At 50.9% G+C, this 12344-nt stretch overlaps 1 protein-coding gene across 1 annotated transcript; it reads right to left on the bottom strand.

The window, feature by feature from the left end:
- Positions 1-208: 208 nt before the first annotated feature.
- Positions 209-8917, bottom strand: Znf470 (zinc finger protein 470). The gene is made up of 5 exons (XM_078032969.1): positions 8778-8917; positions 6907-6994; positions 3985-4111; positions 3742-3837; positions 209-1611 (listed from the first exon to the last, which is right to left on the bottom strand). Exons 2-5 carry the CDS (start codon positions 6913-6915, stop codon positions 227-229), a joined length of 1617 nt encoding a protein of 538 aa, XP_077889095.1. The 5' UTR covers positions 6916-6994; positions 8778-8917; the 3' UTR covers positions 209-226.
- Between the last annotated feature and the right edge of the window lie 3427 nt (positions 8918-12344).

The following is a 12344-nucleotide window of genomic DNA, read 5'->3' as shown; positions in this document are numbered from 1 at the left end:
GTCTAGAGGCACGTGGAGGAGGCTCCCGAGGACCTGGTGGCCGGGCGCAGGGAGCAGGGAAGGGTTGGGGAGGCGGCTGCAGAACGCGCGCTGACAGTGGGCAGGATGCGCACTCTGCCTGAAGGCTTCCCACAGGCTGCGCACCGTAGGGCCTTTCCCAGTGTGGGTCCTCTGACACCGTGTTAGAGGGGCCACCTGGCTGAAGGTCTTGCTGCGGTCCTTACACTCATGCGGACTCTCTTGCATGGACTCTCTGATGCAGAGCCAGGGACTTAGGATGGCTAAAGGCTTTCCCACAAACGCCACACTCGAAAGGCTGCTGGCCGGTGTGAAGGCATCCATGACAGACCAGGGATGCCCTCTGTCCGAAGGTCTTCCCACACTCAAGACACTCGTGGGGCCTTCTGCCAGTGTGCACCCGCTGGTGCTGCACGAGGTGTGCCATCTGGCTGAAGGCCTTGCCGCAGGCCTGGCACGCGTATGGCCTCTCCCCGGTGTGCACCTTCCGATGCTGCGCCAGGTGTGAGTTCTGGCTGAAGGCCTTGCTGCAGTCCTGGCACGCGAACGGCTTCTTGCCCGTGTGCACCCTCCGGTGGTGGGCAAGGTGGGTGCTCTGGCGGAAGGCCTTCCCGCAGTCCTGGCACGCGTAGGGCTTCTCGCCCGTGTGGATCCGCTGGTGCAGCGTGAGCAAGCCGTGGCTGAAGGCCTTTCCGCAGGCGGCGCATGGGTAAGGCTTCTCCCCCGTGTGGACCCGCTGGTGCACGGTCAGGGACGAGCTGTGGCTGAAGGCCCTCCCACACTGGCCGCACCTGTAGGGCCTCTCCCCGGTGTGGACCCTCTCATGCTGGAGGAGCCCTGCGTGGTCCGTGAAGGCCTTCCCGCAGTCCGCGCAGTGGAAGGGCTTCTCCCCATTGTGGTAGTACCGCTGGTGCCGCACCAGGGAGGCCTTCTGCCTGAAGGTCTTCTCGCAGTCCGTGCACCCGAAGGGCCTCTTTCCAGAGTGGACCCTGCGGTGGTGGGCCAGTGAGGAGCGGTCGCCGAAGGCCTTGGCGCACTGCGGGCAGCGGAACGTCCTCTCCCCGGTGTGGACCCGTCGGTGCTGCGCGAGGTGGGCGTTCTGGCTGAAGGCCTTCCCACACTCGGCACACTCATAGGGTCTCTCTCCAGTGTGAATTCTCTGATGAAGAGTAAGGGTCGAAACTTTGCTAAACATTTTCTCACAGTCGTTACATTTCAAAAGTTTCTTTTCTCCATAGACTTGCTTGGGTTTTTGGGGAACTGAATGTGTTTTCTTATCTGTATCAAAATCACACCTTCTCTGCCCCATGGGAACAATCTGTGTTATATAAGACTCTGTATTCTGATGACAACGGGTTCTGGATTTGGTAGAACGGTCTCTTTTCTCAACATGGGGATCTACATGAGTGACTGTCTCCTGACCTGCCAGCTCCCTGTCCAGCAAGGGTCCACACTTCCAGTCTTCCCCAGAATGTGCACAACACTCAGGGTCACGGCTTGTCAGTCTTTCCATCACTGCAGCCTGGGATAATTTTTCCTCCTCCATGTCCCAATTTGGAGATGATTCCTTGGTCACCCCCACACACTCCAGGTCTGAAAGGTAGTAAGAAAACAAATGTGTCCTTTATTGAGTGCTAGAAGAATGGAAACCTTCAAAATGAAAGCATGCGAATCAACCATGATGCCCACAGGAAGCACCTGCGTCTGCTGTTCGTGAAGCCAGCTGAGATGACACAGCCACACCAGCACTCCGGGACAGACCCTGTGTGGCCGGGGTACTTACTGCAGCACCTTCTAGTCAAGATTTCACACCAACACTCACAATCAGAATTTGTCTGTGGTTTCCTTTTTCTGGTGCTTTTGGTAGATTTCAGCATCAAACATTATGCTGTGTTCATCAATCATTTTTCAAGCTCTTCTTTTTATTTTGTAAACTAATGTTTCAGATGATGGTTATATTTTCTCTAAGGGTCTCTTAGATAGACTCACAAAACTGTTTCAGGCTGCGACCTCTTTTCTTGGGAGAGGCATCCACAGACGATTTCCTGCATTTTGCTGGCAGAAATGGTCTGTTCAGATGCTCTCTCTCATGGTGTCAGCTGTACCACTTTAGATTCTCCTTCATCCAGGTTTTCACATTAATTAGAGGGTTGAGGAAAGCAGATGCATATGATTGTTTTTTCCCTTATATATTTGTGGGTTTTTATGTTTTCAATCATTTGTCCTGACGATTTTTATATTTTACTGGTTTTCTAAAGAGGCACATATTTGATTTATTTGCATCAGATCTGTTTTATAATCATTTATTCCCACTTTTATCTTTAGAAGCAGAAGTCACTATATGTGAGTTATTTTGGTTTTCATTAAATTCACTTTGTTCTTGTTCTACTACCTTGATCTTATTTAATTACTTGTCAATTAATGTGCATAGTTATGGCCACATGTGACTTACTAATAATCCTCTTCTTGAAACTCTGAGAACTGAAAGGAGGAAGAGGTCACACAACAGGCCACAGAATAAACTTTGACCCTCTCAGATGAGTCTCATTCCCCTCCAATAGTTCTTTTGTTTTTGTTCCAGGGATTGAACCCTGGGGCGCTTAACCACTGAGCCACATCCCCAGCCCTTTATGATTTTTATTTTGAGACAGGGTCTCACTAAATTACTTAGGGCCTTGCTAAGTTGCTGAGGGTAGTTTTGAATTGCAATCCTCCTGCCTCAGCCTCCCAAGTTGCTGGGGTTATGGGCAAACACCACTTCATTCATTCATATATATATATATAGTTGTTGATATACCTTTATTTGCTTTATTTATACGCAGTGCTGAGAACTGAACCCAGTGCCTCACACATGCCAGGCAAGTGTACTACCGCTGAGCCCCATGTCTTTGTGTCTTTTATCTAAGTTTCTAAACCAGAAAAACCGCTCTAACACAAAGTGAGGAAATAAAAAGTTTTCTGAAGAAAACAGCCCCAAATGCCAGTCAGTACAAGGGGGAAAGGATGGGACACAGGGGAAGAGTTAACACTCGTGAACTAATTTCTCCATCTTCCTTAGGAGTAACAAGGGAAATATTCTGAATTTCAGGTGGATAAAGTTTAAAATACAGATAAAAAATATATAGACAAAGAGGTAACAACTTATAGAACTAAAAATATTTCCAATCAAGAGGTAGTGTGGGATGAAGCCAAATAAGAAAAAAAAAAAACCAAACAAACATAATAAACAACATAAGAATAATAAAAAAAACATCAAAGAGAAAAATAATTACAGGCAGAAGAAAGACTATAGCTATTATACATGTTAACATCATAAATCATCTTTTAAAGAAAAGAAAATATTTTAAAAATTAAAAAAAAAAACCATGAATTTGTCAAAGAATTCAGAAATGTTTAAGGGCAGGGGTGAGTATAACAACATGAGCACGACTAGGAAATCATCAATAAACGTAAGTCCAGAAAGAGACCCTGGTGCATACAGAGCATCAGTGGGGAAGAGAAGAGCTCTTAAAACATGGGATCAGAGGCTGGGGATGTGGCTCAGTTGGTAGGGTGCCTGCCTCGAATGCACAAGGCCCTGGGTTCAATTCCCAACACACACACACACACACACACACACACACACACAAGTGGCACTAGAAGTGTCAACTTGAGAGGGAATGAGGGGATTTTCCAACACACACTGGCGAAGACAGACTCAGCCTCTCACCACCCAGCACTCACCTGGGCACAGGCCCCTGACTACTTCTCCTGGCATCGTCCAGGGCTCCTTCTCCTGCTCCAGTAAGTGGACTACATCTGGTTTAGAAATGCAGAGACCTGCATATGAGACACGAAATCTGCTAAGCTGTGGAGAGTCGAGAGTACGACCCTGGACCAATGGCCCTGAAGAAGAGGGACACTGAGGGAAAGGCGACAGAGGCAGGCCCGGCTGCTGGGCAGGGAGTGGGAGAGCACGGTACTCACCCACGGAGACCAGGCTCCGGTAGGTCTCCAGCATCACCTTCCTGTACAGCCTCCTCTGAGCAGGGCTCAGCCACTCCCACTCCTCCTGGGAGAAGTCTATGGCCACGTCTGAGAAAGTCACTAAGCTCTAAAATGACACAAACATGGTCCTGCTCAGTCAGTGCTCACCACACCATGTGTTCTCTGGGAAACGGGCGTCCTGTTCCCACGGGGGGTAAGTCACTGTGCCCAGATTCTAAATGACCCCGTCAGGAAGTTACTGGATGATTTTTCCGCCTACTCATATTGTACCTGCTGGGGAAGGACGAGCTGTTCTCCATTCTTCACTTATAACTCTATGGCAGTAAGAGTCCACTCTCCCATAACAGCGTTGATCACACTCACAACAGGAGACAACCAAGTGCTAAAGAATGTCACTCACATTAGGAGCAGGTTGAATCTCCACAGGGAGAAACTAAAGAGCTCTGGGACTGTGAGGGAGTTCCAAGAAAGGGGACTGACTGCCGAACATGGTTTCCATCTCCACAATGTTTCTAAGAAATCTTAGTGATCTTGAGATGTTAAGAGGTGTGCCTAAACAATGAAAGGAAAAACCGCCTAGCAAGATTCTTGAGATAAGAATATACTTGCATTAGGAGAGAGGAACATATCTGGGAAGCTGTCTTTCTATACTCTGCTGAAAGGCATCGGGAGACCAGGTGGCTAAGCCACGCTGGACAGCCTGTTTGGTCACAGACTGCACTGGCCACCACAGGCATCCACCACGTGGTTGCCCAAGGTTTGCCTTTTCTTCTATGATTTTGCTTGTATCAACATATAAGTAAGAGTTTTAAATAAAAACCACTTTTGAGTGCAACCAGAATTCAGACTCCAAAGAATTCAGACTCTGGCACTGACTAGCTGGGTGATCTTGGCCAAGTACATTAACTCCCCTGAGCCTCCATTTTCCCATCTGAAAAAAATGACAATTAATTTAGTATTTACCTCATGGCGGCCTTGTGAAATTAAAAGGAGGAACAGGTATCAAGTGCCTGGCACAAGATAATCATTCAAACATTGTTACCTATGATCATGGTGAAAAGAGGAGGGAGGGGGAAAGGAGGCCAAGAAGAATAGGCACAGTTTCTGGCTTGACCCTCAGTAAATAGTTCTGAGACTCTGGGACTTTATCCAGCTGCATGAAGCAACAGTCAAGACAGCCCTGAGTCCAAACCACCCAGGTCCAGGATGGAGAGACAGCAAGACAGCCCTGAGTCCAAACCACCCAGGTCCAGGATGGAGAGACAGCAAGACAGCACCAAGTCCAGGCCACCCAGGTCCAGGATGGAGCGACACAAGACAGCCCTGAGTCCAGACCACCCAGGTCCAGGATGGAGCGACACAAGACAGCCCTGAGTCCAGACCACCCAGGTCCAGGATGGAGCGACACAAGACAGCCCCAAGTCCAGGCCACCCAGGTCCAGGATGGAGAGACAGCAAGATAGCCCCAAGGCCAGGCCACCCAGGTCCAGGATGGAGAGACAGCAAGACAGCCCCAAGTCCAGGCCACCCAGGTCCAGGATGGAGGGACAGCAAGATAGCCCCAAGGCCAGGCCACCCAGGTCCAGGATGGAGGGACAGCAAGATAGCCCCAAGGCCAGGCCACCCAGGTCTAGGATGGAGCGACACAAGACAGCCCTGAGTCCAGACCACCCAGGTCCAGGATGGAGCGACACAAGACAGCCCCGAGTCCAGGCCACCCAGGTCCAGGATGGAGCATCACAAGACAGCCCCAAGTCCAGGCCACCCAGGTCCAGGATGGAGCGACACAAGACGGCCCCAAGTCCAGGCCACCCAGGTCCAGGATGGAGCGACACAAGTCGGCCCCAAGTCCAGGCCACCCAGGTCCAGGATGGAGCGACACAAGACGGCCCCAAGTCCAGGCCACCCAGGTCCAGGATGGAGCGACACAAGACGGCCCCAAGTCCAGGCCACCCAGGTCCAGGATGGAGCAACACAAGACAGCCCCAAGTCCAGGCCACCCAGGTCCAGGATGGAATGACACAAGACAGCCCCGAGGCCAGGCCACCCAGGTCCAGGATGGAGCGACACAAGACAGCCCCAAGGCCAGGCCACCCAGGTCCAGGATGGAGCGACACAAGACAGCCCCAAGTCCTGTGGAGGAAGCCTCGCCTATTAGTTGTGTTTCTGACCACTGAAGCACCTCACAGGGCTCAGGAGAACAGATGACGGGTTTCCGCTTAGACTCCTTCCACTGCACATCCTCACTCCTCAGGTTCCAAAGTCCCTCTGGTAGAGGATCTGTCTGAACAGTTCTTTTAGAATTCTAATAATAGATTCTCTTAGATTTCCTTCATATGAGAAAGTATTCCACGCTTAGTCCTGGGGGCTACTCTCGGGACCTGAGATTCTGGGTTGACAGTCTTCTGAGAACCTGTGCCGGGGTCCAGCCCCAGCGGGGTCCAGATATAGTGGCTATTAAAAATTTCCTTAGAACTGTTCTTCTGCTTCGTCGGATGACTAAAGAAAGACTAAGTACAAAGAAAGGGCTTACACTTGGTCATTTCTTGAATGGAAAACATAAACACCAAGGAGGAAGAAGAGGAAGAACCTCTGAGAGTCCACTGGACCCTTTGAGTCTATCCCTGAAGTCTCAGCATTCACCAGAAATGCAAGAAATGGGAAACAGGCCCCAAGGTGGAACTGTTTTTGTTTTGTTTTTTGAGACAGGGCCTCACTAAGTTGCTCAAGCTGCTCTTGAACTTGCATTCCTCCTGCCTCAGCCTCCTAGTTGCTGGGATTATAGGTATGCACCACCATGCCTGCCTGGAACTCTTAAATAGACAAGTTTCAGAAAAAAACAAACTGAACAAAATCAGGAAAAGTGAGACTTTAGTGGGGAGAAAGGGATCACTAACTCACCGGGCACATGGCTTTAACAAGTTCAGTTCTTATCACCTCCACTTCTTGCTGGCTCTTTATTTGGAAAAGCGCCTTGCCTCAAGCAGAGCTGAAAAAGGAGAGAGTTGTGAGAGACCAGGCAGCACTAGGAATCACAGCTTAAAAACCCTCCCTGACCTTCAGCGGCATTTGCTTTTGCCCCCATCCCCACTCCATCTCCACAGACCAGATACCCACAGGGGAATTTGTAGCCTACAACTAGGGTTCCCCTCTGCTCTGGGTTTTCAGGTTGAACACAGCCAGTCCCTCTTCATGCCTCTCTCTCTCAGCCACCTATTCATTAACAGAGATTTATGAGGTATGCTACATATATTAATTATCTCTTTTAATCTCCACAATCATCAAAGTAGAGGATATTGTCACCATTTTACAAAGCAAGTCTCTGGGCAAGTGAGAGCTTTTATGTAGTTACACAGCTCATAATAGTAAGAATCAGTCAACAACCTAAGTCTTCCTGACTCTACTATACAAATTAATTGCTTGACACCAGAAAATATGCCCTCTTGCAAGAAACCAGGATTTGTCCAGATTCTACATGATGAATTCGTTGGAGAATGCCACTGTTCCCAGAGAGAGGCCTTACCTTTGATGTGACAAAACATCCTTGAGTGCAGAAAACTGTTCCAACAAAACTGTCATGAGACCTAAGTTCTCGTTTTTTGCTTTTGAGGCAAACTGCAGCTTTGATGAAGTTCCTCGATAACCTTAGCCATTCTTTTAATCAGGAAGAGGACAGTATCTAAATGAATTCTGGCTTCTTTCCCCAAAATTCCATTGCCTTCTAAAAGGATACTATAATGATGATAATAAGAATGAACTCTTACTTAGAACCATAAAGTTTAATAAATCTCCAAACTCACTTAGTGGAAGTTTGAAGATCTGAACTCTTAAAAATTATTTCCAGTCTCAGGTGTTTCTGCAATTGTCAAAAGTGGCTGGGAATACCCACTGCAGACAATTACTGAGGGACAGTACAGAAGGGGCTCTGGAGGGCTGGGGGTGGAGCTCAGTGGAGGAGCCTGTGCTAGCATATGCAAGGCCCTGGGTTCAAACCCCAGCACCGGGAGGAAAGAAAAAAAAATCCTAGAAGGGGCTCTGGAGTCAGCCTGTCCTGGATCTGAATCCTGGTTCTTCAACTTATTAGTGATCACTTATCTTCTCATCCTCATCTGTAAGGACAGGTGGTCCCCACTTTATAAAGTCGTGCCTTTGCTGTTAACACTCCCAGAGGTCTTCAACAAGGTCTGGCACAGTGGCACTCATCAAAGGTTAGCCATTCTAACCCCACGGTGGAGAGCAAGCAAAGAACAAGGGCTAGGTGGCTAGGAGCAGCAATTTGTCCCCCTCTCTTTAACGACCTGGAGACAGTGACAGAGGAAGTCTGAAGGATGGGAATGGTCTCTGGCACTGACTCGCAGGTGACTACGCCATGGACGAGACGGAATCGCTCCGCATTTCGAGGTGAAGTGCGAACCCTGGGTCCGTCTGCAGACCAATTCCCTGGTGGACGGGACAAGGACCCCAGAAGGAAAATCCTAAACGCTGACAGGGTCGCGCTAGAGCAGCCGAGGACCCGGAGGACGCCGGTAACGGGGAGCATTCTCGTGTTGGCGCCCACGACCTGAACTGGGGGGCACACCTGGTGAGGCGACGCTGCGAGTCACGGACCCCTTGGGAACTCGCTCCACGCTCTGGACCAAGGTGAGCCACCAACCCCGCGGACTCCGGCATCCACCAGCCCTGGAGGCCAGGGACAGCCTCCTCCAGTACTCGGACCCCAAAGGACAGCACCCAGGCCTCCATTTCCACTCTTTGGGGCGCACCCAACCCACCGTCTCTCAGCTCCGGCGAGTTCCCAGGCTCCGCGGCGTGGGGACGCGTCCTGCGCCGCCCCTCCGTCAGGCGGGCGAGCCCGAAAAGCCGGAAAGGCCGCGGCCGCCACCCCTCGCGACGCCTTCCAGGGCCCCAGGCTCCGGCCCACAGGGACGACGCAGGGCACCCGGGGCGACCCCTCCCGGAGCCCCGCCGACAGCTCCCACCTCCCGTTCGACCCCTCCCCATGGCCCGGACCGGCCACCGCGCCAGACTCGCTCAGCCCCCGGACCCGAGACTTCCAGTCGCGGCCGGAAGTGCGTGTGTCCTGCCGCTTGGTGCCCTGGGAAGTGTGGTCTCGGAGGCGGCGGCCGGAAGTGGGGAAGCCGGGCGCCTGTGTGCTCCGCTCCGGGTGGGCCGGATGGAGGGGCTGCGCTTCTCGGGCCGGGGCCAGGACACAGGCACTCGCGGGACACGCGAGGCCCCGGGCGGCGGGCTCTCCTCCCGACGGGGCGGGGAGCTGGACTCCTGGGCTGCGCGCCTGACTTCCGGGCGCCCGCTAGCACTGAGATTTCCTGGTGGGCGTTTGATTTCCTGCCCACCAGCCCTGTGCTCGGACGCGGTCCGCGGGCGGAGGACGACCCGGCACTGCCCGGCCTCCCAGCGAGCGCCCCCGAGGGACGGGTGTTGAGCGCCCTGCGGCGGAGGCCTGGGAGCCGCACCGCCGGCCGAGACCCCTGCAGGCGTCCCCCGCCTCTGCCTGGCCACGGCTCGGCCGAGCTGGCCAAGAGGTCGACCCGAGGACACCGCCCTCAGCCTGACCTGAGGCCGCGCGAGGGTAGCTCCGGCCCGCAGGACGCGCCGGGCTGCGCGCCCTGGGTTCCCAACCATCGCTGCCGCCCGATGGCCACACCGGTCACACCGCTGGGCAGCCCTCCCCCTGAGAGTGGGCTGCACTGGGCATTCCTTTCCATCCAGTCAGGCAGATGCAGAGTACAGAAAGACCCCAGCTTACATCGGGGCCCCTCCTCCTGCCCATCTCTCCTGCCCATCTCTTGCAAGGACACCATTTACCATGTTAGGAGCGGCCCTGTAAAGGGTCGCACATGGAAAGGAACCGTCCAACCCAAAGCCAGAGGGAACTGAGGCCCGCCAACAGTTAGGGAGTTTGGATTCTCCTCTAATGAAGCCTTCAGATAACTGCGTCCCTGGCCGACAGCATAACTTCGGCTTTGGAAAAGACCCTGGACTAGAGGTTCTCAGCTCAGCTCTGCCTGGATTCCCTAGGGGGAGAATTGGGATGGTCAACAGCTGTCTCTCTGAGCCACTCAGGGGTCATCTCTTTTAGGAACAGTAGATAACACCATCACAGCTCTTCTTCTATGACTTGGTGAATTAAAATAGAAAGTCAGTTGTCAAACACCATATTGATTAGAATCACAGTAACTGCTATTACAATTGAAGCCCAAATATCAATACCTTACCACAATATAAGTTTTTTTCTCATAATAATCCATTGCTGGTGGTCTTAGGTGAGCAACTGCTCTCCTCCAAATTTTGGTTTAGAGACACGGAGGTCTCCCATGTTTCAGCTTTGTCATTGTATAAGATAGACTGTTCTCCCAGTGGGACAGAACATCCTGTTTTCAGTAACCAGGTTCCAACTAACATGTCACTTTTATTCCCAGGAAAGAAAGTTTATAGCCACAACTAGAAGCAAGTGTGGGCAGGGAACAGGATATGCCAGGCAGTCACAACCCGGAGCCAACTCCGGACAACAGAAAAGGAAGCATAGACTTGTGATCCTCTAGTCACATCATAGATACCCTTAGCCAAACCCACCTGTGACCTGGGGACCTCCATGCATCTGATGTAAAGTACCCTCCAGTAAGGACTCCTCCACAAACCCTCCCCAAGTGCCAAGCCCGCCCCCGCCAGTAACTCCTGAGCACAGGTGAGACCAAGTGTCCTGCGGTGAAGTAGCCGGTGTTCTGCTGGGTTGGAACCCAGTGCCTCACACATGCTCAATGCAGGGCAAATACCAGAAATCAGAACCGTTTGGAGTTCAAGATTGATCATGACCACTCCACCATCTTCTTGCAGTTACCTGCCTCCCTGTAATCCAGCTGCTGACACAAAAGCAGCGTCTCACAGGAAGGGAAGGCTCCATGTCCGGAGGAGACCGGGCCTCACATGCTGGTGCTCCTCAGCCCCAGGATGAACGGGGAGGCTGCTGGCCTCGCTGCAACTGACATTCAGGACTGACATGGCCCCTCCAGCCTGGTAAAGCCTTCAAGTCCCTCAGGGCCTTAATATTTTGCAGAGTAATTTATAACTTTAAATACACTTTGAGAAATGATCCTACATTTCTGATGGTATGACTGTAAAGGATAGTGAGTAAGGATAGTAAATATATCTGAATATTAATTTTTTTCTGTATTCCACATTACAGGTCATATTGAATTCTGGTTTTGGGTACCATCCCAGCAATATTGTTGAGGAACAATTAAGTTTTCAGTCAAAACGGGAAAAGATAAGAATTAACTAGTAGGTTTCTTAAGGATGGGGAGGGTCAAAGTTTTCTAAGATCCTGGAGTCATTTTTGTTAATACCTTTTAGTTGTAGATGGACATAATACCTTTATTTACCTATCTTTGTGTGGTGCTGAGGATGGAACCCAGGACCCCACACATGCTAGGTGAGCACTCTGCCACTGAGCTACACCTCAACCCCTTAAGTCCTTCTTGATAGCCTTATTGCATGACATAATGGAGATGGCACTGGGAATCCATCATCATAGCTCAGCAGCCAAAGGCACCTGCTGACGGCTCTGGTTTTCAGAGGGAAGCCATGGTTGGAAACAGAGACGTTTCCCAGCATAGACATAAAGGTCTGGCTTCAGTTTCTTATGGTCAGAATTTCAATCAGCCTTGAGCTGTGACTTTTAATTATATGATTTCATTATAAAACAAGTTATCACAACGATTTTGGAAGTAGCATCCCTCACATCACTTTCAGTTTTGGGTAGGTGCCTTTCAGTCCCTAATGCACAATGAACTTATGATCCTGCTATGTAAGAAATATCCTTTCCCACTCACGAATGGTAGCATATGCATGACTCCCGGGGACTAAGGAGACAGAGACTGAAGGATTGCAAGTTCAAGACCAGCTGGGAAACTTAGTGAGAGCCTCAGTGACTTAGCAAGACCCTGTCTCAAAACACAAAGGCCTGGGGATGCAGCTGGGCACAATGGCATGCACCTGTATTCCTAGCTACTCAGGGCTGAGACAGGAGGATCACAAGTTCAGGACCAATTTCTGTCTCTTGATCTACACTCTGCTTCTTTATAGCCTGATAATCATTTTCTAGTATAGCTTCTGTATTAGCTGTCTTGCTTTGAGAACAATAGAACCTGAATTTAATGTAAAGTTAGAAATTAAATATTAGAAGAATACAAATGGCTTAAAGATTTAAAGAAGTAAAAACCAGGGTGTGAGAAGGCAGGGCCCCAGTGACAAATGCAGGGACCTTCAGGTGCTGCCAACGGGTGCCTGAGTCCAAGCCCTTGAAGCCCAGGAGTGACACC

The sequence above is a fragment of the Ictidomys tridecemlineatus genome, chromosome 15 (assembly GCF_052094955.1).
Source record: "Ictidomys tridecemlineatus isolate mIctTri1 chromosome 15, mIctTri1.hap1, whole genome shotgun sequence".
NCBI classification, from domain to species: Eukaryota; Metazoa; Chordata; class Mammalia; order Rodentia; family Sciuridae; genus Ictidomys; species Ictidomys tridecemlineatus.
The sequence above is the reverse complement of the archived record's forward strand: the minus strand, read 5'-3'. Positions and strand labels throughout refer to the sequence as shown.

What these genes read in the sequence shown, in the direction of transcription:
- Znf470 (XM_078032969.1), bottom strand. An exon ending in CCGGAGCCTGGTCTCCGTGG is followed by an intron (nt 3,838 to 3,984) that starts GTGAGTACCGTG and finishes TCTCATATGCAG; the next exon opens with GTCTCTGCATTTCTAAACCA. An exon ending in AGTCAGGGGCCTGTGCCCAG is followed by an intron (nt 1,612 to 3,741) that starts GTGAGTGCTGGG and finishes ACTACCTTTCAG; the next exon opens with ACCTGGAGTGTGTGGGGGTG.